At 52.1% G+C, this 27,348-nt stretch overlaps 1 protein-coding gene across 3 annotated transcripts in view; it reads right to left on the reverse strand.

Annotated features, from left to right (window-relative positions):
* MAP3K15 (mitogen-activated protein kinase kinase kinase 15) overlaps window positions 1–27,348 on the reverse strand; it is a 114,692-nt gene that overhangs the window by 809 nt on the left and 86,535 nt on the right. For 2 of the 3 annotated variants that reach the window (XM_013059635.2, XM_045089358.1), the window contains exons 15-26: window positions 23,134–23,267; window positions 20,785–20,912; window positions 18,057–18,187; window positions 17,750–17,855; window positions 8,487–8,644; window positions 6,269–6,452; window positions 5,337–5,496; window positions 4,677–4,830; window positions 3,728–3,913; window positions 2,996–3,101; window positions 1,958–2,177; window positions 649–761 (exon numbers count right to left, since the gene is read on the reverse strand). In XM_013059635.2, coding sequence (XP_012915089.2) covers window positions 649–761; window positions 1,958–2,177; window positions 2,996–3,101; window positions 3,728–3,913; window positions 4,677–4,830; window positions 5,337–5,496; window positions 6,269–6,452; window positions 8,487–8,644; window positions 17,750–17,855; window positions 18,057–18,187; window positions 20,785–20,912; window positions 23,134–23,267 — 1,780 coding nt within the window. The remainder of the gene's footprint in view (window positions 1–648; window positions 762–1,957; window positions 2,178–2,995; window positions 3,102–3,727; window positions 3,914–4,676; window positions 4,831–5,336; window positions 5,497–6,268; window positions 6,453–8,486; window positions 8,645–17,749; window positions 17,856–18,056; window positions 18,188–20,784; window positions 20,913–23,133; window positions 23,268–27,348) is intronic. The other variant, XM_045089357.1, reaches the window with a different exon arrangement.

A 27,348-nucleotide genomic window follows, 5' to 3' on the forward strand; every position in this document is an offset into this window, starting at 1 on the left:
CTTCACCACTGAGCCACCCAGGCTCTCCTATGTGTACTACTTTAAATGCTTATTCCAGTTTTTAAAATGCCTTTTATAAGAAGTCCCAGCTTTAGCTACGCTGGAAATCAAATGAGGGCGTGGAATTCAGTACTGAGATGTGTCCGCGCTCGCCCCTCCCACATCCCAAGAGGTGGCTGGCTGTGGCTCTTTTGTACGTGGCATGAAATGAATTAGGTTTACTGAGGTTTGATTTCTGCAGTCCCCCGTTTTAGGTATGCAGTGCTGTGAACTTGGATGAGGAGTCCCGTAACCATCCCGATGACACATTTCCACCACCCCCAGAAGTTCTTGCAGCCTTTTACCATCAACCCCCCACCCCGCCGTTGTGATGCTTTCTGTCCCTCGAATTTTGCCTTGAACGGACAATTGCGTCCATATTCCGTATCGAGGGACTCGGTGTGTAGCCCTTTCAGTCGGCATTCACGGAGCATGACGTATGTGTGATTCACGCACGTTTCTGAATGTGCCAGTTTTTCTATTACTGAGGAGTATTCCGGAACATACAGTTACTCTCTAGTAAAGCAGTAACTGTGGCAAGGCTGACTAGAACCTTAGCCACATTTCAGGTGGTCTCACACAAGTCCAAGCAAGTGAAAACTTACTCACCAGTAGGTCTGAACTGTAACTGAAGATGATACAATTCTCGAGTTTTCTGCTCTAGGGTTTGCCGGAGAAGATTCTGGTACTCTCTTTCTTTCTGAACTAGGTGTTCTAAAAGTCTGGTTGAGAAAAAAAGAAAGCCATTACTCAGCCTAGTGCCATTCAGTTCAGCTCAAACATTGGATGAACCTTAGGAGATGGGGACAAAGAAAACCAAATCGCACAGTCTCAACGGTCTGGTTTCAGCCTGTACCTGGGCCCTCCCTTATGTGTCCTCCCCTTGGAAGCAAAGACCAGCACTCAGGGCTCGGGCATATTTTGTCTCAAAATGTATCATGAACCAGATGACCTGAGGGGGATCAGTGAACTCTGCCAGGAGGAGCTGGTGCGGACAGCTCGGCTCCCTGAGTCTCCTCAAGCCGCTGGAAGGAGCGCTCGGGCTCTTTCCCCCTCAGAGGGGGAAGCCAAGGAGCTGGCAGCCCCGCAGAAAGATGACCGCCAGCAGGGGGACCACACCTGTGGACACTGGCGGAACCCGGGGCTGTGCTAAGCGCTTCGCAGGCGCTGGTCTCCCACACTCAGGACCCAGCCGGGGGCCCCCAGGCACCAGCGCCCCGGGGCGGGAGGCACCACAGCAGCCGGCGTGTCCGTGAGCTAGGGCCCGGCCGTCGTGGAGGAAGGACGCGTGTGTCTGGCCGCTGCCGGCTGTTAGTCCTACTGAGAGGGGGAGGTGGCAGAGGGGCTGGCAGCAGTGCCAGGGAAGAACCACTGAGCCTGCAGGTGACCATTCATACCCGTGCGGATTGTAGACCTTACCAACCCTACCAGGCAATGTTCTAAGTGCGAAGTCCATCGACTTCTGCATTTGTCATACCTTAAAAGCTTAAAAACTCCAGGTCTCTCAAAAATTAAAGCAAACACTCCAGGTCTCTCTCGAAAGGCTTAGATCTGCCTAAGGTCCTGCTTCAGAGCTCGCCAGCGTGTACACAGTGTTCCTTCCGCGACACACACACCCGGTGCCGCGTCTCCCTGTTCGTGTTCCGCGGCATGAGCCGTGAGCGGGCCACAAGGCGGCCTCTGGACCGAGCACTGTCTAGTCTGCTCTGCCTGCCGGTTGGGTTTTCATAAGTCCACCCAGGATGCGATCGCCCAGAGCGAATGACAATCCTTTCCTTCATTTAACAAACATTTTAACGTCACCTACTATGTGCCAGGAAGTGAATTAAAGAGACCAGCTCTCTTGGGGGGAGGGGGGACCCTCAGCAAGGCCACAGATTCCCTTACTGGCCTCGGTGACCGTCCCATCCCTGCCCACCTGTTGGTCTCCTGTCTGAGCTCGCCCAGCTGGAGGCTCAGGTGCTGGTGCTGGAGCTGCTGGGGCTGGGGGGCACCCGCTGAAGGGGGGCTGCTCCCTCTGAATGCCACATGTGCCTGCCGGCCAGGCAGGTCTGCCTGGGGATAGTCCTCTTCTGCCTCGTCCGTGTCCTTATCCACCCCTTCGGTCTCCAACGCAGGCTCAAAGTGGGCCCGGAGCTCTGCCAGAGGATGGGGGAGAGAGGAGCACAGTTAGGCAAGGCCGGGGCACAGCGTCACTTATGTCCGGCGCCAGCACACGAGAGCGCTCGGAGGCCGGCCCGGCCGATGTGATGCTCCATCAGGACAGCTGGCGTTACCGATGGGGAGGAGACGACTTTGCTCTGTTCTCTGCGGTGAAAAGACGATCATCCCCAGCTTATAGAAGACCAAACCGAGGCTGATGTTAAATCACGTAAGGACAGTCTTTAAAAGGTACAACCAGGCTTCCTACTGGGCCTGGATTCTTCCTACTAAAGAAAGGCACCTGCTTGGAGTGGGGCGTAATGAAGTCCTGGGGCCTAACAAGCTCCTCGGGGAAGCCGCTGGGACAGGGAGGGAGCCAAGTCAAGAGAGAGCGAGCGGCAGCATCAACAGAAGGCGATTGGAGCCTCCCTCCCCGGGATCAAGTGAGCACAGGAGAGCGGAGCTGGGCCTTCCGCTGCTCGGACATTTCACAAATGAGAGTAAACCACAGGAGGAGTCTGCCAGGAGACAGAGCCACTCACTCCAGCCTCTGAGCATGTGAGAGGGCGGCCCGCCGGCCCCTGGCCCTCAGGCCCGGGCTCCCGCTCTCAGATCACAAGCTCCGTCTCCACGCGGGCTCCTTGGCAATGCTGGGAGGGCACCCAAGTAGGGCTCCGGAAGTTCTTAGCATTTACTGAATTGCAGGGAAGTATACAGCCCAGGCGGGACGGAGAAAACAACTGCTGACCACAGAGGATACTGGTGGTCACTTCCACAGCCGGAGCCTGAACTTGACCCAACAGGCAGCACTTACCTGGGATGAGGATGGTGACCGCGACCTGCACCGCTCGCCGGATGATATTGTCCATCGCAAACATCCAGTGGGGCCTAATTAGGTGGTTCCTCAAAATCTTATTTACCTGCAAATCACAAAAATCCAGATTTCTGGCCCGTGGTCCTCGTAAGAAAGAGGAGTTCTTACTCCTTCTAGCTAACTTCTACTCTGAAATAAAATGTCAGCCACACTGTTCTGTGTTTCTGCCTGACTTCCTGTCTCTTCCAGACAGAGGCTTGCAGGCAAGCTGCCCCTGAGTCGTGCTGGGTCTGGGGGCCGGGCGGGGATGGCATCTCCCACCCCGGGCCTCTTCACTGTTTAGTCCAGGAGCGTTTCCTGAGCACCTCTGAAAGGTCGGGCTCTTCCCTGGGGCGTGGGACACAAAGCTGGACCAGACACGGGGGCAGGCCAGCCACAACTCACATCTGTTTGTACAGACACATAAGCTTAAACCCCACACCGCCTCAGCTGGCAGATGCCACCCCACCCCCGAGTCCTCGAAGTCCTGCGCTTCTGCTCTCGTTCACCTGTACGTGCGTACTCTGTGTTCAGAAGGAACTCCTGAAACTAAGGGTTTAGGTGTAAGCAGGTTAGACGAAACAGGGGACTATGGCAGAAAATGGTAACTGAACTCAGTGGTCCTCGCTTTGAGCCACTTCAGTGGGCTTCCTGCCTTCTAGCACGTTCTCTAGGGCCAGACAGAACACTTACAGCATCCTGAAATCCAAACAGTACCAGATGAATCTGACTGATGGACGAGCTGTCAAAGTCCAGGTCCGCCTTCAGCTTTGATATCGTGGAGGCCATCACTCTGTGCTCCGGGGAGCGGATGAAGTCCCTCAGGATCCCAATTATTTGCTTGATGTGGCCAACCGAGAGATGCAAGTCTTCCGAACTCTGCTCACCGCCCCGCCCCCCACCAAAGTCACTTTCATTAAGTCAGAGAGGAAGGGGAATTCCAACAAGTATTATGTGGGCACCCAGGTACGAAGGGGTCTGTTTCTGGAATTCCCTATTGTTTTTCACGTGGCTCCTCTCCTCCCGGGGAGACACACACACACACACACACACACAGAGACACTAAACCCCTCTGGGAATGGGTCCGTCCTCCTGCCGAACCCTGTGCAACTGCCCCACCCCTCCTTGTTAGAAAGCCTACTTCATAGAAGGGCAAATGGCCTCTTCCTAAAAAAGAACTTCCCGCTTCCAAAGTTAGTTAAAATGCAGATATTCTGATCCATAACCTTTCTTCACAAAGCAACCGCTCTCCCAGCTTCTGAGGACAACTCCGTCCCGCAGCTGGGATTTCAAAACGGGGGGATTCACAGGAGTGAAGGGCAAAAGCAGGGAACGCCTGAGCTTCGTGCTGCATTTGGCTTGTTTTCCACCAGGGGGCAGCACCGCTCCATCTGTGCCTGGGATCTCTGCAGTGTTTTGCAAATTCAGGCTTCAGAGGAGTCTTTTTTTTTTTTTTTTCCTCCTTCCTATTTTCTTTTGTCTTGTTGGAAGAGGGAAGGTCGTTGGGAAATACTTATGGTCATTACTGGGACTGCGCAAACGTTCCGGGGTAGCAGGAGCCTCCGTCCCATGGGGACCTGTTCCAGGACCTGGCCCCTGGGCAAAGGGGGCGGGGTTAGCTTCTCCCCTGACATGGCCCTACCTGCGCCACGCACTCCTGCAGGTAGGAAGCCACTTGGTTCTGCTCCTCCCAGAGGATTTTGTACAGGATGGCACGGCGCTCGCTGTCCTTTCGCAGCAGGAAGAGGCCCGGGTCCCTGTCCTCTGGGGAGGAGGCTGAGCTCTCATCAGGAACACTGCGGACAAACACACGCGACAATTGTGTGCATCCCAGGACAAAGTCTCGAGGGTTGGATGCCACGGGGGAAGGCCCCCCCCCCCCCCCCGCTGTCCCTACCAAGGTGAAACTGTAGTCCGATGGAAGAGAGAGGCGGTGTTTTTTTCTAACCCTAGGAGCACCAGTTTTAGGAAAGGGAGGGGAAAGGCGGGGTGGGGAGGAGGGGGGGAAGGGGGAGAGAATAAGGGGACAATTAAGGGGATGATGGGAGGAGGGGCAAAGAGGATAGGAGATAAGAAGTGTGGAGGAAGGTGGGGGGGGGAGGGAGGAGGGAGAGTTATGTAAGTGGCTGCAGTGAATGTTCAGCCACTGCCCACCTTACCTGCACCTTTGGCCTATTGATGACGCAGAAAGCAAGCCAAAGCCCCTGGTGGCTGTCTGGTTTTGACCTGGGAGGTATTTGGCCTCCGGTGAATGCAAGCACCCCCTCAGAGGCCCAGAGTGGAGAGAAGGGGTGGGCCGTACCTGAGCAGGTGGCTGAGCCGGTGCTTAGATGCCCGGGCCTTCTCGAAGAAGATATCTAGCTGGGCGTCAGAGTCCGGGGAGACAGAGCCATGCTCGCTGCTGCTGCTGCCCATGGGCTCCCCCGGCATGGGCAGGGCTAGGGCGGTGCCCCGGGGACTCTCTGTATGGGAAGCGAGACAGGGAGGCGGGGGTGGGGGTCTCAGACAGCCCCTTAGGCCAGGTGACCCATGCAGGGGCCGGCTAAGTCTGTGCTGCTCTAATGGGCCAGTCCAGTCCATCACCCAGGGGTCCCTGAAATGGAGGCTCCACTTCAGTGGGTCTGAAATAGGCGCAAGGCTGCATTTCCAGGCCGCCCACAGGAAACGCTGACACAGCGAGCCACACTGGGAGTAAGACGCTGAGCCTCTGTGTCCTGGCTTCTGACTCCATCCATACCAAGCAGAAACCAAACAGCTTCCTTGGCAAAGGCCATTTTTATGTCATTCTTGGGTAGGACTCACTGCCCTAGAAGGGGTCCCTTGGCTTCTGTGGCCTGGGGGACAGCTGCTACAGGCAAACTCCCCCGATGTGCTCCTTAATCAAGGTCGGGGGCAGCACGGGGTCGAGGGGAGGCCAGGCCCTGCACGCAGGGAAGACCCCAAACCCCAGCCAGGGCAACCTCTGCGCCTTCCTCCTCGGCACAATCCCAAAGGAAGAACTTTACCAAGGGGGCGTACCGCTGTCACTTGAGGGGCTCCCTGCACCTGTCGGGAAACCAAGGGCCATTCGCTGGCTGGGGTGGGACAACTCCCCCAGCAGGGACTCCTGTCCCTGCCACTCTTCCCGGCAACGGGCACCAGGCGGGAGGCTCGGTGCGCTCAGTGACGGAGGAGCCCGGGCATCGCCGAGCCCCGGGACGCAGCCCCGCCCCCGGCTGTCCGGGTACACCTCACCTGCCGGCTTGAAAGCAATTCGGTTCTTCTTGCCCTTGTTCACCTGCCTTAAGAAACCCGCCTGGAGCAGCTCGGCCGCGGTGGCACGTTTGTGGGGGTCAGGCTCAAAACAGGATAAAATGAAGGCTCTGGCGTCTGGGGAAAGGGCTTCTGGAATCTCAGGGTGGATCTTAAACATCCCCACCTGCATTTAAGGGAGAGGTGAGCGATGTGGCTGTGAGGCCTCAGCACACCCAGCTGCACAAGCCTTCAATACCAAGTTCCTCCCCCAGCCCCGCCATGCTCGAGGGGCCGGCCGAGACCACTGTTACCGACGTGCCCGCCTGGCTGCCCGGGACTTGGCCTTGGCCGTGCCCAGCAGGTCTCAGGGAAAGTGGCATCAGAGGAGTTTCAGAGCCTAGGCCGTAAGAGGTCTTGGGGCTTCTGACCTTGTCCTCTTGGAGCCCTGAGACCAGCACGGAGGGAGGCTCCAGAGTCTGGGCTTGGAGGCGGGGGAGCGGGGAGTGACTGAGCACGGGCCACAAGGTTTCGGCTCAACAAGAGGATCGTAGCAGAGAGAACACTGTTCTGGACTCCGGCCCTGGACCCGGCTGACCCGCGGGGCGCGCTTTCAGGCTTATTAAGGGGGCAGAGCTCACGTTAACTGTTCTGGCCACAATCAAATACAAGCTTTTAGGTCCAGTGTTACATTTTGAGAACACAAAACACTGGATGGAATATACCCGCCAGATGGGAGATGCAGGACACAGGACAGGGGACGCCCCTCCCCTGAGGGGCAGGAAGGGAACGGCCCGAGGGGGCCAGAGACAGAAATTCTCAGGAGCCCAGAGAAGAAAGGAGCGGCTTGCCTCCAGAGGTGCTCTGCTGGCACTCCGGGGGCCACAAACCCAGTGCCCTCAGACTACAGACATTGGTTTTCTCCCGGCTTCACTCGAGCTGCTGCCAGGGCCCCCCTCCCCCTGAAACCTGCAGTGGCTCAGTCGTCGCCTCTTCCAGCTCCTGGCGGTGGTGGCTCAAAGACACCTCACCTCACCCCGACCTCCCTGGACTGCCGGGTGTCCTCACTGCACCCCGGTCGGGCCCTGCCGGTTCCCTCAGCACCGGCCACTCTCCATCACGCCTCCGCGGGTTTGATCCTCCCCAACCGCAGCTGGCCCCATCCCGGCCCAATGCGAAGGATGGGCAAGGTCATCGCTGTCCCCCAGCTCTGGAGTTCAGGGTCCTGTTGAGACTGTGGGTGCCCTGCCTGCCAGCTCTGGGAGGGCTTTCAGAACGACGAGGTACACACCATCTGTTATCCAAAGTCCCACCTCTTCAAAACCCAGCGAGAAACCCGCCCTCCAAACACATGTGGCCTTTGAGCCTTGCCCAGTTTAAGGGCAAACACGCATTCAAAATAAGAGGCCGCATCCTCCCTGGTGAAAATAAGGGGAGACCCCCCCCTTAGAACACTTACTTTAAAAAACGTGTAATTTCAAGTTCTTGGTCTCTGTGAGAGGCATGTGAATCTTCCTAAAAGCTGAATAAACCTCTTGCCAAGTATGTCTTTTTCAAGGACCTGGGGCCAACTCCTGGAAATGCCAACATCCAGGAACACATCCCCATCTCCAGCTTCGGCGCGAAGGGAAGAGCCTAACTAAAGTAAAGACTTGCTCCAAAACTCCCTCCTTTTTCTTTTTTTCCAAAGATTTTACCTATTTGCCCGAGAGGAGGAGGGGTTGAGGGAGATGGGGAGAGAGCAGGGAGCCCGACGACGCGGGGCTCAAACCCAGGAGCCTGGGATCATGACCTGAGCCGAAGACAGATGCTTAACTGACTGAGCCACCCAGGTGCCCCCAAACTACCTCTCCTGTCTTAAAGATTAGAGAACTTTATTTTTCCTTTGGGTAAAGCCAATTAGCTAGTGCAAACGGTTATCCCAATTGCCAGGTTTCCCCCCTCCTCCCCGGACACACTAGTGTGACCCGTGGCGCTCTCCAGTCTGCGCATGGGAGGACTAGTCCTCATTCCCTTTGCAAACACGGGTGTAAAGGGCAGCACTGCTGGGCTGAAGAGGACACATGCTTCTGTCTTAGCTGTCACATCCTGATATAGTGCTTACTCAGTGACAGCACTGCTTTTCTCTCCCACCTTCGTGGAGAGGGTTCTTCGTGGCAGATTTTCTTTTGGCTTGTTATTTCCCCAACACCAGCATCCTCAATCAGCAAACATGTCTTACTTTGAACATTGCTGCCTGCGGTTCGCCGAGCTCATGGAACGGAGGCCTGCTGGTGGCCATCTCGATGATGGTGCAGCCCAGGGACCAGATATCTGCTGGGGCACCGTACCCGCGAGGCCCCTGATCGATAATCTCAGGTGCCATGTACTGCAGAGTGCCTATTGGGAAAAAAACGAAGATCGTGGGCACCCCGCTGTTCACAAATCCAAGTGGATGAACTTTAACCCTCCCACTAACCATGGATGAAGCATGCTCTCAGGCGTCAATGATGCGGTCGCGCCCGGTCTCTGATCAGAGACATGCCACGTGCCTTCCTTGGCTACTAGTCATGTCAACAGAAGATTGCTCGGTTCCTCGAAGGATAAATGGGCCCCGAACCAACAAGCACACAGTAGGGTGCGCCAGGAGAGGGGAAACACAGAAGGTGAGAAACACAGTGCCCGACCTCGAGGAGCCGCCCAGGGGAGGAGAGAGACAAGAGGGCGATGGTGGGCAAGTCCAGCAGGCGCTGGAGCAGCGGGGGCCGAGAACGCTCTGCCTGCTTCCGGTCTGGACAAGCTCTATCTGGATCAGCTCGGTTCTCTGAGAGGTAAAAGCCAAGGCAGGATCAGACAGGAGAGATTTACTGGGGAGACGTCTACGACGGACAAAGAGCGAAGGACCTCTTTGTCCATCATATATGGACAAAGGACAAAGAGCGGCAACCTCAGTGCCGATGTGGCATGTGGGAAAGGAGGGGGGACGAACAAGTGGGGAGGTCGTCTCAGAAGAGCAGCTCTGACCGTTCAGCTGGGCCGCTGGGGAGCTCCTGACCAAAAGCTGCCGCTGGAGGACTCCCATGTGCTCTCATGCCTCCGCCACGGGCCATCACTGGGCAGGAGCGAGCGAGTAAAGCATGGCCACGCCGTGAACGTGGAGGCAAATCCACAGGAAGCGGCAGATGGTGCTGCCCATGAACTTGCCTCTTGCTGTGAAGGTCAAAGAAGTAGACAAAGGGATGAGAGGACTCTCAGGCCAAGGGAAGAGCCCGGGCAGAGGCACAAGGGTGTGAAGTCCAGAGCGAGTTCTGGGAACCACAAGTGTAGTCTCACACAGGGCAGGGAGCTAAGAACTGAAAATGCAGCAGGTGGCGACCTGGGGCCAGCCCGAATGGCAAGCAGTGTATGATGAAGGCTCTGGCTGGGGACTTTCTCCTGTGGGTCACAAGCCACCAGAGGGGGCCACAGGGAAGGTGGGGCTCAGACGCAGGCCTCGAAGGGGAAAGGAATGCAGAGATGGGGGCAAGGAGGTCAAGCAGGGCTCGGGGAGTGAACTCGTGGGCTTTTCTTGCAACCAAGGCTGAGGAAAGCCGCAGCAACAGACACTAGATGTGGTTTATCACAAACAGCGAACCTATAGAGGACGGTGGCCACGGCGTGACAGAGAACATGGATACCCAGAGAAGTGCCTATCCCAAGATCACGCAACCAAAGCAGGTTTCCAGAATCTTAATCAATGAAAACAAAGGACTTGTTGGTTTAAAAAAAAAAAAAATTGGGGACTTTACCTACTACATCTTCCTCTTGAAGATCCATTGTCTTTTAGCATTTTTCCTTCCAGTGACCATTTGAAAAGCTCTGCCCCACAGAATGTTTTTTTTTTTTTTTTAAAGATTGATTTATTGATTTATTTTAGGGAAAAAGTGAGTGCACAAGTGCGCGGAGGGAGAGCGACAGGCACACTCCACACTGGTGTGGAGCCTGACCTGGGGCTCGATTTCATGACCCTGAGACTGAGATCATAATCAAAACCTCAGCTAACACCGACCATTGGTCGCTTCGCGGACTGAGCCACCCAGGTGCCTCCCACAGAAAGTTCTGCAATAATGACAATGTTCTGTGCAGCTGAGTGTGGTAGTCACCAGCCACAGGTAACTGTTGGACCCTTCAAATATAGCTGGTGAGACTGAAGAGAAGAATTTTAATTTCATTTTTAAAAAAGTCAGACTCACTTATTTGTGGAGCATAACAAATAACACGGAGGACATGGGGAGATGGAGAGGAGAAGGGAGTTGAGGGAAATTGGAAGGGGAGGTGAACCATGAGAGACTATGGACTCTGAGGAACTAACTGAGGGTTTTGGAGGGAAGAGGGGTGGGAGGTTGGGGGAACCAGGTGGTGGGTATTGGAGAGGGCACGGATTGCATGGAGCACTGGGTGTGGTGCATAAACAATGAATACTGTTACGCTGAAAAGAAAGAAAAAATTTAAAAAGTTAGACTCACTTAAGGTTCAATATAAATTGGGTTGGGTCCATGGGCTCAACAGATCAGTAGGACACAAGTGATGGCTTTGGTCTTTGAAGCCGAAAGCCTGGTAGGGAAGAGTTTGGCTGGCTGCAGGGTTGGGCAAGACAGGCTCACAGCGCTTGCTGCACTGTTAGGAAATGCCAGAGCCCCGGGGACGGAACTTCCAGTGACACAATCTCCCCTCCCAGGCTTGTACTGCTGTGAATAGTGAAGGGAGAGGCCTTGGCAGAGGACGTGCCCTCAGACCAGTTCACAAGCCATTCAAGGAGGAAAGACTCACGGTGCTGTTTATTAAGCTATGATCTCTCAGCTCTGCTCTAGGAGGCTGCACTGGGGACTCTGCAAACATTTCTGCTTTGCCACAGCTTCCTGTTAGACTCTGCCACCCGGGGGCGCTAGAGAGCCCGAGAACACCATGGAGGCTGCTCAGGCGTACCTACAAGGAAGGAGGAAGGAGAAGTTATCGGCTCCCCAACATCAGCTGCTGTTCCTCTGTGGGAGCTTCCCTTTGGAGCCTCAGTTGGCTCCAGTTGCAGGGCTTGGGTCCAGTTTCTAGCTTTTCTGCCCTCTCATACTTTCAGAACTAGCTTCATCTTGCCACGCCCACCATTACCTGTTTCAACCCAGTAATCCCCTCCTGAAAGGTTCCGATTCTACCCTTCCTCGTGCTCCCCTTAAGCCCTGGCAGATAACCCAGGCCCAGTTAACAGTTCTTTCTACTAAATTCTCTCTGTAAAAATAACTGGGGTGATTTTGATTTTCTGGCCTGGATGCCAACTAACATGATCACTCAAAGTTGATTTTGTAAAATTTATTTTATTTTTTTAAAGATTTTATTTATTTGACAGAGATCACAAGCAGGCAGAGAGGCAGGCAGAGAGAGAGGAAGCAGGCTCCCTGCTGAGCAGAGAGCTTGATTTGGGACTCGATCCCAGGACCCTGGAATCATGACCTGAGCCGAAGGCAGAGGCTTTAACCCACTGAGCCACCCAGATGCCCCTAAAATTTATTTTTAAGTCATCTCTACACCCAACATGGGGCTCAAACTCATGACCCCAAGATCAAGAATTGCATAGTCTTTCACCAGAGCCATCCAGGTGCCCCAGAAAGTTAATTCTTAAAAGAGCAAGAGAATATACTTTTACAAAGTTATACAACATGGAAAATATCACTCAACGAAACTGCAATGGTTTATTGACACTGGTCAAAAACCTGTCCACTTCGGCACAATTATTTCAAAACTGGAGGATAAGTCGGCCTCATGCTAAACTTCGAGATTTTCTTTGTATGGAAACACAGTGAACATCACCCTTTATAAAGGTAGGGACTTAGCAATGGCGTCCATGTTAGTTATTTATTGTTATGTAATAAATTACCCCAAAATGTTAAGAGCTTAAAACCAGAGTTAGAATCTCAGTGTCTAAGGGTCAGAATCCAGGAATAGCTGGGTTGGGTGGATCTGGCCCAGAGTCTCTCAGGAGGCTCTAGCCCAGTCCTCTGAAACCCAGAATGGAGCTGGAGGATCCACTTCCAAGCTCAGGTGGGGTTTGGAAAGAAGCTTTAGTCTCTCACCACATGGGATCTTTAAGACATGGCTTCCCCCAACAGCAAGTGACCCAAAGACAGCAAGCAAGAAGGAAGCCATCCTTTTTTCTGACCTAGCCTCCAGGTCACACATTGCCACTCTGCTTTCATCTGTTCATTAGAAGTAAGTCACTAAGTCCAGCCCTCGTTCAAGGGGAGGGGATTACAGAGGCCTGTGAACAGCAGGAGGTGGAGGATACTGGCGGCCATCTTGAAGACTGCTGGCCTGACTTCCTGTTAGTGCTCAACAGCTTACAGAACATCACCACCTCTCGCAGTCTCTGTGACTCTCACAACTTAGTGAGGCTGCGCAGAGGCACTATCTACTGTGATTCCCATTTTATACAGGAGACAAATGAGGCTCAGAGAAGGCAGGGGAGAACTGAGCTCTTCTCTCTGCACATCTGGAGCCATTCACCATGACATCGCTGACAGATACAAGGAATCAAAGCAGGAGCACAAGGGAAACAAATGCAGCCTAAACAAAAGCAGACTCGATGCAAGGATTTCCGAAGCCCTGATGTGACTCGTTCCAGTGTAACTGGAAGGTGGAGAGCAGTAACAGAAAACTGGGGGCTCCGTTTCACTGACTACCATACTCCTAGAAAAAGCGTCCACTCACAGTAAACGTCCAACAGAGACAGAGCCACACAACTCTTTCAAGAGACTGTCCCTAAGCAGTGTGCGTCAGCTGCACCAAAATGGCTTCTGTCGAGAAACCAAGTAAAAATGCCAGCTGGGGTGTGGCGGGGTGTGGTGGGACAGGGCGGGTAGGCCTCTGATTAATGCATTAATGCTAGGAAACTTGCTTGCCTTTCGTCTGGCTCTCTTAAGGGCATCACATCCTTTCTAAAGTGCATGTCCCCCCAAGGTGTGCCCACACACGGGTCACTCAATCGGCCAGCCAGCTATGACCCGAGCAAGGGTGCAGAGTTCAAAACATGGTGACAGGAGAGCAGCAGGCACTGACCCAGGCCCCTGGGGGCATGAAATCAAGTGGTGGCTCCTAGACAACTGTGCAACAGGAGAAAATGCATGGCGCAGGGCAATAATTTAGATGTTTTGATCGAGGTGCGGAGATAAAAGCCAGACACCATGGCACGGGGTGAGAGACCATTGACAGGTCCATGCTTCCAAGAGGGTCTGGCACAACTGGTTACACACCTCGCACACAGGCCCCCAGCCCAGGCGCCTTCCACCTGGATCAAGGGGTTAAGAAGATGGAGAGAGGCGAGTCTGGAGGTGGGGGGTGTTGAAAGCGACTTCTTTAGACACCGCTGTGCCGGGGGGAGCTACCCTCTCAGTACAGGAGTCGGGTTAGGGCTGTGCCCCGTGGCAACTCAGCAACTCAGCACTCGCTCAGGACTGTCGCGCATCAGCATCGTCTACAGGCGCTGGAAAATATCGAACCCGAGCCCAAAGTTTCAAAGCTGTTTCCTATTAATGAAGTACAGAAAAGAGAAATAAGGTGCATCCTGGGGCCCCAGGGGCCACTCCGGTTGCCCCGCCCAAGGAAGGGCCTGAAGGAGGAGACACCACTTTGTCCCCTCACAGAGCTGTGTGTGTGTGTGTCCCCTGCTGGCCAGTTGCATGTGGGACTGTTTCCCTCAGAGCATCCACCCGTGAGGTCTGGGGCTATCACCGCGCCCTCTTGAGAGTCGGGGAAAGACGCATGAGCCATGGACACCAGACGTGGGGCCCACTGCAGAAATACTGTTCTAGGCTTCTGGGGGGTTTTTTGAGAGAGATAGAAAGAGAGAAAATTTATCTTAAGCAGGCTCTACGCCCAGTGCAGAGCTCTAAGCAGGGCTCAATCTCACGACCCTGAGATCATGACCTGAGCGGAAATCAAGAGTTGGCCGCTCAACCGACTGAGCCAGCCAGGTGCGCCTGGGGTCTTTTTAAAAGGAATCCTTCTCAAGGGCCATCTCCCATGGCCTGAATCCCTCAGGAGAAAAAAAAAATGGAGGAGTGAATACAATATGAGGCGTAAAAGTGGCGGTGGGGGGGGGGCAGCAGGCAGCCGGCCAAAGGACAGGTCTCTGCCCAGGACATGGAAGCTACATTCAGAGGGACACCGCAGGGAAGTGTTCCCAGCTGGGGAGCAGGGCAGGAGGTGGGAGTCGGGGGAGAAAAGGTAAGACTCCGAGCTGACTTGCTGCTAGACCCGCTGCGACAGGGGAAGAGCGCTGTCCCCTGGAACCAGGACCAGAGCGCGGACCAGTGTACCAAGCAGGGCCCCTTTCAGTTATCCAATCCGGACTGTTTGCGTCTCCAAGGGCCATTAAGACTTTCTCTCCGTTGTCTCAGGATGGCTGGCAGACTCAGGAAAGGACTCCTGCCCTGGACAGGATATAGAGGGCAGTGGGAGACAGAGGAAAGGGCTTTTGGGGCGCCTGGGGGGCTCAGTCAGTTAAGCATCTACCTTCGGCTCAGGTCAGGATCCCAAGGTCCTGGGATCAAGCCCTGCACCGGTCACCCTGCTGAGCAGGGACTTTGCTTCTCCCTCTCCCATAGCCTGCTGCTCCCCGTGCTTTTGGTCTCTCTTTCTCTGTCAAATAAATAAATAAAGTCTTTTGGAAAAAAAAAAAAAGATGAGATGACTTTTATGATTACAGCCTCTAGGTTTGACAGGTGGAACATATTAGTTACCCACAGAAACCTGATTCTCTCAAAGGCTCCTCTCAGCCCTAATCACCTGGGACTTCTAAGTATAAATTAGTATTTATTTTATTAACAAATACTTCCATTGCACTGGCTGTGAGTCAGGTACTGGTCAAAGCACTTTGCCAATATTAACTTATTTGATCTTCATAAAAACCCTCTGAGGTAGTACTGGGAGCACCTCTATTTTATTTATGAAGAAACTAGGTATGGCCCAGAGATGTGATAGAATGTGCCCCAAATCACACAGCTAGCAAGCGAGTGGATGAGCCAGAATTTGAACCAAGGATGTTCACAGCCACAGACTGGAACAGAGTTCTTGTCCCAAGAGCCACTCCTAGGCATCTACCCGAGAGGGACGGAAACTCAGGTCTGCACAAAGGTTTGTCCTTGACTGTTCACAGCAGAACCGTTCACGATGGTCAAAGAGCGGAAATAATCTCAATGACCACTGAATGACAGACGGATAGACAAAACACGGTCTATCCACACCCTGGAATACCATTCAGAGGTCCGAAGTACTGACACACAGCCCAGCGTGGATGGACCTGGAACAGGTTGTGCAAAGTGACAGCAGCTGGACAGATAGGACTGTGCACTCTTCCATCTGTATGAACTCTCCAGAGTGGCGAATCTCTACAGAGAGGACATCCGTGGTCACCTGGGGCTGGGGTGGGGACGGGGGCTGACTACAAGGTGGCACAGGGACCTTTTTGGAGTGATGGAAATGTTCAAAAATTGGACCATGGCTAAGGCTATACAACTTGGAAAATTTATGAGAAACCAGTGGATTGTGCACTTCAAACGGGTACATTTTATACCCCAATAAAGCTGTTAAAAAAAAAAAAACAAACCCAGAAGCAAAGGGGGCTGACTCTAGCCATAAGGCCCTTCCTCCCATTCTAGGTGGCTTATACCTAGAATGAAAACCCTTCAGAGGAATACAGGAAGGGAGGCTTCAGGGCCACAAGTTGCCCGAGCCTCTGGCTCCCCTTCCAGGCTCTGCCAGCCTCCGGACATTTGCACGGAAAAGCCCCGCCATGTCCCCAGGCATCTAAGTGGGGCTCTGCAGGAACCAGCTGAGACTTCTGGACAGAACCGCTCTGTGTTGCAAAGAGTAATGATATGCAGGGGAATTTCCTACCCAAAATGAGACCCCTTCTTTATTATCCCCCAAACACCCCTGCATTATTTTGCAATGCAGAATACAGGCCTCCTCAAGTCAATTACTTGGGAAAATAGCATATGCGATAATGGATTATACATGCATTTTCTTTGTGGATTTTTTCTTCTCCTTGGAGATGCTAATTACAAGGTAAATTGTCAGGGGTTTCATGTTTTAAAATAACTCCTTGTCATATCAGAGACCCTCTTGCTACATACTGCCAAGCTAACTGCTGGCTTCTAAAGAGAAAGAAAGAAGTCATTTTCAGTTAGGGTAATGAAAAAACACGGCAGTCATACATACATACGTACTCACACACGTTGATACGTGCATCTTTACATCAGAAGCAATAAATGAAAATTCAACACACTCTGTAAGGTTCTGGCAGAATCCCTGGGGTGAGTTTCCCACTCTGAGGTGCGCATACCTCTTCCCCTGTTACAACAGAGACGTCATTCCTGAGAAATCATAGTTCTCTTTAGATACAGAATATGTCTCCACTGTGGGCGTCCAGTGGTTGTCATACAACAAACCCCTTGTTGAGGAGAAGTTTTTTCAAAGCCGAGGCCAAGTCTGCCCGCTCCAGAGCTCAGTGCCCCGAGGGCAGAGAACGGCCCTGCTACTTCCCAAGCTCCCTTCAGAACCAGCAGAGTCTACGCAGTGTTTCTTAATTCCCTCAAGCAGGATCTTCGTGATCCTTTTATCATACCTTATGGGACCACAAACCTTTCCTTTTTCAAAATCAGTACTTTCTTCCAGGGACCAGTTCCTTTGAAGCAGGAATTTTAAAAAAAGCCACGGGTAGCTTTTCGAACCCCACTTGATGCTCTGGTCTTGTAAACGGAAAGCTAGCTGGTCATTTCGGACCGCTCGGAGTCCTGTCCCTCTCGCCGCTTCCGTGGGCCCGTCACGGACACACAGAGAAGAAAATCCAATTGCCCCCCCCCCCCGAACAATCAGCTTCCCTTGGAAAGGTAACCATATCCAAGCACGAGGCACCAGAAGTAGGGTAACAGGCAGGGTTTTTTTTTTAAGATTTTATTTATTTGACAGAGAGAGATCACAGGTAGGCAGAGAGAGGCAAGCAGAGAGAGAGAGGAGGAAGCAGGCTCCCTGCTGAGCAGAGAGCCCAATGCGGGACTCGATCCCAGGACCCAGAGATCATGATACGTGCCGAAGGCAGAGGCTTTAACTCACTGAGTGACCCAGGCGCCCTAACAGGCAGTTTTTATGACAGACCAGTAAAGCGCTCTCACGAGTTGTCTGAGCTCCACTATGATGCTGAATTACTCACAACATGAACTTAAAAAAGATGATGCTATTTCACTGACTGGTTAGAAACCCTCAGAAAACCTCAAGGAGACCACCCCACCTACCCAACCTTTGAAGACAACGACAGCGAGGCACTCTCGTGGCCGCAGGTCGCTGGCTCAGTGTGCCATTATAAGGTTCCAATCCCCGAAGTTGGGGACAACACATGGTCGGCTTCCGTTACCAGCCACACTGTGCTCGGGAACCGTGACTCCAGCGCGGCTGCCCGCGCCCCAGCCCCGGCCCACTTACCAGCGAAAGTCCCGGTGCACGGGTTCACTCCTGCAAGCCGTTTGGAGGTGCCGAAATCAGAGATCTTCACCACTCCGCTGTAGGTGTTCACCAGAACGTTATCACCCTGTAGAAAAGGAGGAACATCAAACACCTTGGACCTTAAGAAACGGTGTCAAGTCTCTAGCAAGTCTAGGCTTGGCACTCTGGGGACGGCCGAGCTCAGCCCCTTCCCTTCTCTGAGCTGAGCCGTCTGCAGACAGGCCAGCTGACCGCTGGCGGGTCCCGGGGGCACCAACGAGGTTCATTGGTGCCAACAAGCAAGTACCTTTATGTCTCTGTGCACGATCTGGTTTTCGTGGAGATACTTCAGGCCTTCCAGGATCTGTCTGGTGTAGAACTTGATGGTGGGCTCCTTCACTGGTCCCCATTTTGATCGCAAAAGAGCAGAAAGGCTCCCTGGAAGCAGACACAGCAGAAAACTCAGCAGGGTGTTGAAGATTCCACAGAAACCAAGCAAGGTGCGGTTTCTTAGTCCACATCGTCCAGCAAGCCAATATTGCTGCACGGCGGCTACCGGCTCTTCTTTCCTCCCTCTGTTGCCGGCTCCCAGTCGTGCATGCCATGCGGCTGGAGGAGGAGCGGCAGCAGAAGGGGGAATGGGAGCCCCTTGGGACCTCTGAAATGCAGCGGGGCTCCCTTTGGCTTTATACAGTCCATCACGCTGCACAAAGTCGGGAGGAGAGTGCACAGTGAGGTGCTCTGGCCTGGGGAGGCCAGGCCCCTGCTGCAGAGATGGCACAAATGTCCTGGCCACTCAGCTTGGGTTAAAGCCCATTTTATACCTGGTCTTCAACTCAGAGGTGGACAGGACCAGAATGAGGGGCCATTTAGGGAGACAGAGACTAGGATCCGAGGAGGCTGGGTCTGTTCATCTTCAATGAGAGAAGCCCCCTGTGCCGGGCCACAGGGGCAGGACTGCCTTAACACCCCTACCCTTATTTTTTTTTTAAGATTTTATTTATTTATTCAAGAGAGAATGAGAGAGAGCATGAGCGAGAAGAAGATCAGAGGGAGAAGCAGACTCCCCATAGGGCTGGGAGCCCGATGCGGGACTCGATCCCGGGACTCCAGGATCATGACCTGAGCCGAAGGCAGTCGTCCAACCAACTGAGCCACCCAGGTGTCCCATCCCCTGCCCTTATTTTATAGGACAATGAATCTTTGGGCTCAAAGAAAAGCAACCTTCACAGTATTCTGACCATGTGTTTCAGGGGTCACTGTGCAAGCCCCTGGACATCAGCCAACTTCAGCCTGACACCTTACACAGTGCAGAAAGAATGCTGCTATGTCTCAGTTTCCCCATCTGTAAAAGAGGATGTGCACATGTTTAGTTCTGTTGTCCTTAAACCTCACCCTTGGAAAAATCGATCAATGTGAACAGCGACCGACATATTTGCTAGACTAGGAGCAGCTTGAGAGAAGAAATTGTATTTTATCCTTAATATAACCTTCAAAATTTAGCCCACTGCCTGGCTCACAATATACAGTTAGGCTCTTGATAGAACAGTAGGCTCTTAATAACTGTTGGTTATAAAGGAATGAATGAATATAGATTTCTTCTTTATAAAATATTAATTTGTTTTAGAGAGAGAGAGTAAGCCTGTGCGTGCACACGAGGGAGCATGAGCTGGAAGGGCAGATGGAGAGGGGGAGAGAAAAACCCCAAGCAGACTCCACGCTGAGTGCGGAGCCTGACATAGGGCTCGATCTCATGACCCGAGCCGAAACCAAGAGTTGGATGCTTAACCGACTGCGCCACCCAGATGCCCCTCAATACAGATATTTTTTAAAAAGATTTTATTTATTTGACAGAGAGCGATCATAAGTAGACAGAGAGGCAGAAAGAGGGGGAAGCAGGCTCCCCACTGAGCAGAGAGCCCGATGCAGGGCTCGATCCCAGGACCCTGGGATCATGACCTGAGCCGAAGGCAGCCTTAACCCACTGAGCCACCCAGGCACCCCTGAATACAGATTTCTAACTGAAGGTTTGGTGTTTGTACTCAGATCATCATCATTATTATTATTTTTTAAATGAACATTTCTTGAGCTCTTGCTCTCTGCCAGGCACCGTTTTAAAAGCTTCACATATGCTATCTCATTTGATCCATCCAACAACCCACTGAGCTAGGGTCTTCATTGCTCCAATAATTATTGCAGAGCCAAGCATTAGAGTAAATATTATTACTCCAATTTTATAATTCATCTATTCAGTCAGAAAACTGAGGGGGCACAGAGGTAAAGAATTTGCCTGAGCTCCCACAGCTTGCAGATGGAGGGACCAACTCAAGCTAGACATTCTGGCTGTAGATCAGAGGAATCCTTCCCCGTGATCCCCGCCACGATACTGCCCACAATGGGGGGATTTTGTGGCTAAGGCACTGGGGTAGGATGTCACAGTAAACATGTTATTTTGCAGTGTCATTTTTATTTATTTATTTTTTAAGATTTTTTTTTTTAAAGATTTTATTTATTTATTTGACAGACAGAGATGACAAGCAGGCAGAGAGGCAGGCAGAGAGAGAGGGGGAAGCAGGTTCCCTCCTGAGCAGAGAGCCCGATGTGGGGCTCGATCCCAGGACCCTGGGATCATGACCTGAGCCAAAAGCAGAGGCTTTATCTCACTGAGCCACCCAGGCGCCCCATGCAGTGTCATTTTTAAAACCGCTATCCCCTCGTCTCCAAATTATCTTTCAATGCCTAGACTGTGAGGGCTTCAAGGCTGGAGACTATGCTTTATTCCTCTGTGTCCAGCGCTCAGCCCAGCGGCTGGCACTCAGTAGATCCTCAATGAATATCTGATGACTGAATTAAACAACAAAGAGCCTATGTGCGTGACACTGAAAAGTTGGTATCCAGCTCCTCTGAGAAACACATGCTCTCCCGCCTCTAAAAGGTCTGTCCCTTTTTAAATGGCAAGGAGGAGGATGACGTTCCCATTACAGTTTCATCAGTGCTTTCCCGTGTATGAGACCGCAATACTAGGGACTACTCACCCCCAGGCACCTGCTCCATAAATATCTTAATGTAGCCGTCCTCCGAAACGGAGCCCAGGTACTGAACAATATTGCGGTGTTTGAGGTACTTGTGCAGGGCTATCTCCTCGTGCAGAGGCTGTGAGTACCTAGTAAGGAAAGCAAAGCCAGGGTCACCTGCCAGATCCTTGGGGCCTGAGGTCTGCAGGGCACTGCACCAGGGCTGGCCCTACGGCTGGCCAGCCCTTCCTTCTGGAAACGGTCTTTCTCTTGGCTCCCATGAGAGTAGGCAGCTTCCCATCTGTAGAACAGGGGACAGTAACACGGGCCACACAGGGCTGCGTAAGGCCAAGGTGTGTTTAGGGTCTCAGGCACCTTCTGGCATGCCCGGTGTGCAGGGGCTACTCTGTAAATGACTGCTCATGTGAAGGTCTCAATGCTCCTACTATCCTTTGCCTCTCTGAGCAGGCCCTCTTCCTCTGCCTCTCATGAAGAGAGATGTTCCAGAAGGTTCTATGTTCAGCTGCCTTCGGGCCTCATTCCAGAGATGCAGTCTACACTATAGCCAAGAGCTACCTAATGGACCTCCGAGCCAGTGTCTGGTTTCTTTAGCCCATTCTCCTTCGGTGGCCATATTTCCTCTTCGTGAAACACACCTTATCAGATCACTTCTCTTTGTCAAGTCCACATCAAGACCATTATGCTTAACATGGCACAGGAAGACTTTCAAACTCAAACCAGACTACATCTTTTGAAAATTTTGCCTCATCTTAAGAGCACCCCATCCCCACCCTACCTTCAAGTCACAGCAGATAATTTGTTGTTCTCTGAATACACTTTGTGCTTTAACAGCTCCGGTTTTTTCCTCAGCATAGAATGCACTGGCCTCCCCTTTTCTGCCAGATGAACTGCGACTCATCACTCAAAGATCTGCTCAAAGAGGATTTATTTCCTCAAACTTAATCACAACTCACTCAGGAGAAGTGATTCCTCTTCTCTCTTCCGCAAGCATTCTGTATACCTGCACCCCCTCCCGTTGCGGTACTGATCACTTTGACCCCCAGGCAAGGTATCCGCATTCCCTATCAAGCCAGGAGCACCCTGCCTCCGGGACAGCATCCTCGGCACCTGTCGGCCCCCAGGGCCAGCCCAGAATCTGGCCAAGAGGTGCCCAACATCATAGGGTCAGCTATACATTTAGGGAACGGGACAAAAACAGTCTCTAAGGTCCCCTCTGGCTCTACAATTCCTGGAAAATCTACGGGCAATGAAAAGCTTAACTATTGCAACCAGTCAAAGGAGGCGGTCCATGCCAGCAATTTCCCCCTAAAACACAACTGCACCACCTTATCTGGCATGAGCATAAGACACATAATACTGGACAAAGAACTCAAGAGACTGGATCCCAGTCTTGTTTCCTCATGTCCTTGAAGAAGTCATTTAATCTTTCCCACCCTTAGAAGAAGCTAGAGAAGTTCATTTCAGACCTGGCCTTTGAGCTCAAATATCATAAATGAAAAGACAGACAAATTGAATGAGCGAATGAACGAATAGATGAAAGATGAAGGGTCTTACAGCTGCTAGAAAGCACTTGTAACTCATCCCTAACAATTCGCTGACCACCAGGATGGGATGCTCTTTGTACGGGTCCATCAGTGTCAGCACTGACGGCAACACGCAGACGTCATCTGAACACGCCTGCGGAGGACAGAGCTATTCTTTCTTCTGTGGTGGCCATTACTCTGTACATAGCTTCTCTACAAAAATACTCGGCAGTCAACACTGCCACATTCTTGTCTAGAATGGGGGGGGTGTGAATTTTAAAAAGGAATAAATATCTATTAGACTCGAAAAAATATTGAGTAAGTAACAGTGGTGGTTTAAAAAAAAAAAGCCCTAAATGGATGAGGGTGAGGTTAAAGGGCAGGGTATAAAAAAGAAGAAGTCTATTTCGCAAAAAGCTGATTTTCTATCCGGCACATTTGATTTTCTGTAATGATACATCTGAATAAGTCAATGCCCTTTAAAATTGTTACATTATGAATTAAAGCCCTGAGTCGCATTTAAAAAAAATTTGCCAACGTCCATCTATGTAAAAATGTACAACTTTAGACCTAGTTGATGAGTGGAAATAAAACCATAGTTTTCTTTTAAAATATGACTCTCAGCAATCCACATGCCTCCTAACTAAAGTTGTTCCGTTTTCTCCACCTACTTATAACATGCAAAGAAAAAAAGCAAATCACTGTTCTACCATTTTTTGAAGGCCCAACGCCTTCATTTTTAAGTCCGCTGTGCCGTCAGTGCTGGGCACCGGGGGTTGGGTGTGGAGGTGGCACCTGAGAACGAGGAAGGCCCGCGCTGACTTGCCTGCTGTCTCTCTCCGGGATTTCCTTGATGGCTATGCGCACCTGGTTGCTCAGGTCTCTTCCAGCAAACACGATCCCATACGTGCCTTTCCCCAGCACGACCCTATCGCCGTTCACATCGTGGTCATACTCATACTGAAGAAGACAAAGCAACAGGATCAAAAACCACACAACTTGTGGTGGAGCCCCATCAGAACCGAAACATTGTCCTGCCATTTAAAAATTTATAAATAACATTATTTGTGTACCAGGTAGGTCACATTCCTTAGGTTATGTAACTTTCACCAAGTAACTACTTTCAAAGGGTAGAATTCTCCGTTATTCATATATTCACATCACATCATGACTCTAGGAAATGGAATCCAAAAAATTTTAAAAGTACAGCTCATAGGGAACTCAGTAGCCTCAGCTTTTGGAGATTCTTTCCCCCTTTCATGTTGCAATTTACAAAGGCTTCTATGCCATGTCCAGTACCCCAGAGAAGTGCCCTCCCCACATGATCCTTCATTAGCTTCTCAGGAAACCAATCTCTTTCTGTACCCAGACAAGAACCGAAGAGCAAGAAAATGCTCTTAATACAAACCACATAGGCAGGGCTTCCCCCCTTCTAGATGGACAGATCTAGTGTCAGACACGATGCACACATTCTACCTGTGATCACCCGCGCTATTCTGTTCCCCCAATCTCATTATCAAAAGTTGCTGTACAGCTGCATTCCAGTTGGTTCCTCTTGAGGAAGACAACACATTTAACTCTAGGCTGAGCCATCCTGCCTTCTGTTGTTTTCTACACTCCACTGTGCCTACTTACAGAAGAGCAGAAAACATGTGTCGGTCCCTTCCAACGTACTTCCAAGGATGCGCATGACGGTTAAGATCACTAACAGGTTGCCATCACATCTGATTGAACCGGACATCAGCCTGTGCCATAAAAGGCTTCGATCGCAAACCTTTCTCGCCCCCACCCATCTGTTACCTTCAGAGAGTATCAGTCCGTTCACTTCCACAACAAACTCTGATTCTAAAGTAAGAATTCAAGTACCCGAGTCAATGATTAAAATGGATCTTTTTGATATTTTCTGAAAGAAACCTCAAAGAATGAATTCCCAACTAACTTCATAGTAAAAATCTCATTAAATTGTCATCAGCGGGAGGACCTGAATTAGTGGCAACTCTGAACAGCTGTGCAGACACATAGGCGTAACCGCGTAATGAGTGGACTGCGGCTGTGGTGTCCACAAGATCTTGGGATCCTCACACCTGTCAGACTGGCTATTACCAAAAAGGTCAAAAATCAGTGTTTGTGAGGCTGTGGAGAAAAAGAAACTGTTGCTTGCTGTTGGTGGGAACGCGCACTGGCACAGCCAATCTGGAAAACCGCATAGACGGTCCTCAGTAAGTTAAAAATAGAGCTACCGTACTATTCGGCAATTCCCATGTTGGGTATTTACCCAAAGAAAATGAAAACATCAATTCAAAGAGATACATGCTCCCGTCTGCTTACTGTACCCTTCCTGACAACAGCCAAGATACGGAAGCAGCCCATGTGTCCATCCACAGACGAATGGGTACCATGGGCTGGCCGACTATTTCTCTTGTAGGCACACATTCTGAATTAGTGGAGAAAAAAAAAAAAACTTCTATATGTTGTACACACAAGAAAATTTTACTTCAGTCCTTGCCAGATTTTTCTGAAACATCTTGGCTGAGAAGATACCGAAGGAGGCAGGTTCTTCTGTACAGACCTATTTGACTTCATCTCTGCAAGTCACGCAGAGTGACGGCTAGCTTACTCATGGAAGAGTAGTTTATCTTTTTTTTTTTTTTTTTTTTTTAACTGTGGATCTTTGTTTCCAGTGCCCTTGTAAGTATTTGGGCTTTCGCTATACACGGATGTTTGCGTTTGCTACTCTTTTCCTTCTGTTTCACCAAGTAGGGGAAACCGTGTGCTTCCTGAGGGCACGGTGCCTGTCCTGTTGTCAGGCCTCAGTGCCTGGCGTGGCGCTGGTCAGGGCAGAAGCCTCCCGGCCGCTGACATGTGAACTGAGCAGAAGGGAGCTTCCGGCCGGCTCTGAGCCACCATCTCCTGGGGACAGCTTCTTGTGCAAGTTCACTCCAAGGCCTGTCCGCTCACCAGCCTTGGAAGATTCCCGGCACAGAAGTCACAGGTCTTGGAAGCCTCTATCAGAACACGTGGTGTGAAGGACTGGGGGCTCCTTCCAGGGGCAGGAGCATTCCGGAGGATACGGGGGGGATGTGAGGCTGTTCGGCATTTACACATTCCAGGAATTTAGGTCATAAACCACGAAGAAATGGAAGGCCCTCTGTCTGAAATCTGCCTCTGTTCAAGAAACAGGGACACATTTTTCAGAAGACCTGCCTCCCAAAGCCAGCCGTTAGCCGAGCCACTGACACCTACTGCCCGTGCAGACGCGTCTACCAGCCACAGAACTAGCTCTGCCCTGAGGCCTGAAGACGCAGGGGCGCTGGCAGGTGAGCAAACGCACAGGGCCAGGCCGCACGGGTTTGGGCTTGGGACCGGCTCAGCACCTCGGCAGCACCCTGAGCTTGTGAGCTGCTTGTTAGCACTCGGGCTCCAGGCCAGGTGCGTGGGGTCCACAGAGCAGGGCCACTTCTCTCTCATTTCCTATTACGGCCCCAGCTCCCAGCACAGGGCCTGGTGTCAGTATGGACTTGCCGAAGGCGTGCAGGGGCTCCGAGGCTGGCCTGCAGCTTAGCAGGACAGGGTGGCCAGGGCCTCTGCAACCGATGGGCCAGGCGGCATGGTAGGACATCATGCGGAGCTCTCTCAAGGTCAGAGCTGGAAGGCCTGAACCAGGGAGGGCCACTGGGCTCCCAGATGCCTCTCAGAGACCAGCAGGTGTGCAGCTGGTCACAGGTGGCCTCTAGCAGACCGGTCCGCTGAGGGCAAACGCTCCCCTTGTTAGTGGCTCCTGGAGCTGCTGCGAAGTCCAGCTACCCTGTTCCGGTTCGGCCGAAGGGAAGCCGCGAGGAGTCCCGAGACTGACCGCGAGCAGACTTTCGAGACTATGAGAAATGAATTAATCCTCAAGAGGAATGGGAAATTCTCTGTATTATGGTGCTTTCCACGGTCAAGGCCTAAGCTTTAATAAGATTACCTTGGAAGCAGGAAAGCCGCTTTTTAAAATTACAGGATCCAGCTCCCTTGCTAAATCTATTATAAGAACGGGGATTTTGATAAGAGATAGTAACGAACTGTGGCATCACAGAAGTCCTAATACTTCTAAGAACTAACATTCGTAGAGCACTGACAGGGTTTCAGTCACCCCTAAGCACTTTAGGGTGTCCTCACAAAGCTCACAAACCTTCTTAACACACTCAAGGGCCGTGAGCCCACAGGTTTCCCCACGCCACGTGCCCCGGTGTACAGGTCTACACCAACGGCCTCAAAGCCTCTGGCCAGCTGTGGCACCAACAACATGAGTCAGTGGGCACAGCGTGGGCCCTGGAGCCCGACAACCTCGGTTCTCCGCCCAGCTCTGCCACTGCTCTCGACTCGCTTCACCCCTGACCACCCAGCTCTGCACCTGCAGATCTGCAGCACCGAACCGCTGCTTTGGACGGTCCTTCTCCTGCTGGACAGGGATCCCAACTCTCGCAGGGATGCGTTTCATGGGACAACAGACTCCCCCCTCAGGGCTGAGCAGGAGGAATAAACAAGAGCATGTGTCTTGCACCCAAAGCCCCAATGGGCACAGGGTAAGTTCTCGATGAATGCCAGCTGTCACCGAGAAGCCAGCCATGCCCTGAACACTGGGGTCCCTTCTCCTGGCTCACTGATAGGTCTTCACAGCACTGGCACTGGGAAAACACTTGGTCAGCCTTGGTTGGGGAACCCAAGTTCAGTCTGTACAGATGTCCTCGGGCCCCTGGAGGAGAGCAGCTGGGTCACCAGGAGCCCCCAGGGAGGGCCCATCCGAGTCCCAGGACGTCAGAGTCAGTGCTGCTGGTGCGGCCACCTCTACTGACGGCAGCGTTCTCTGTCTCCAGGTGTGCAACCCCCTCATCTTCCTCGGGGAGGTGGTTCAGCTGGGGGGGATGCCCAGAGCGCCCTCACCAGGTGACACACTGCCACCGCCTCCATCTCCGTCTCTGTGCGCTTCTAGTCTCAGTGACTCCCTCACCGGCTCCCCCGGGTAGCGTGGCCGGTTCCCCGGGATGGCATCAATCGTGGC

This window comes from Mustela putorius, unplaced genomic scaffold (genome assembly GCF_011764305.1).
Source record: "Mustela putorius furo isolate JIRA1106 unplaced genomic scaffold, ASM1176430v1.1 tig00003836_pilon_pilon_pilon, whole genome shotgun sequence".
NCBI lineage: Eukaryota > Metazoa > Chordata > Mammalia > Carnivora > Mustelidae > Mustela > Mustela putorius.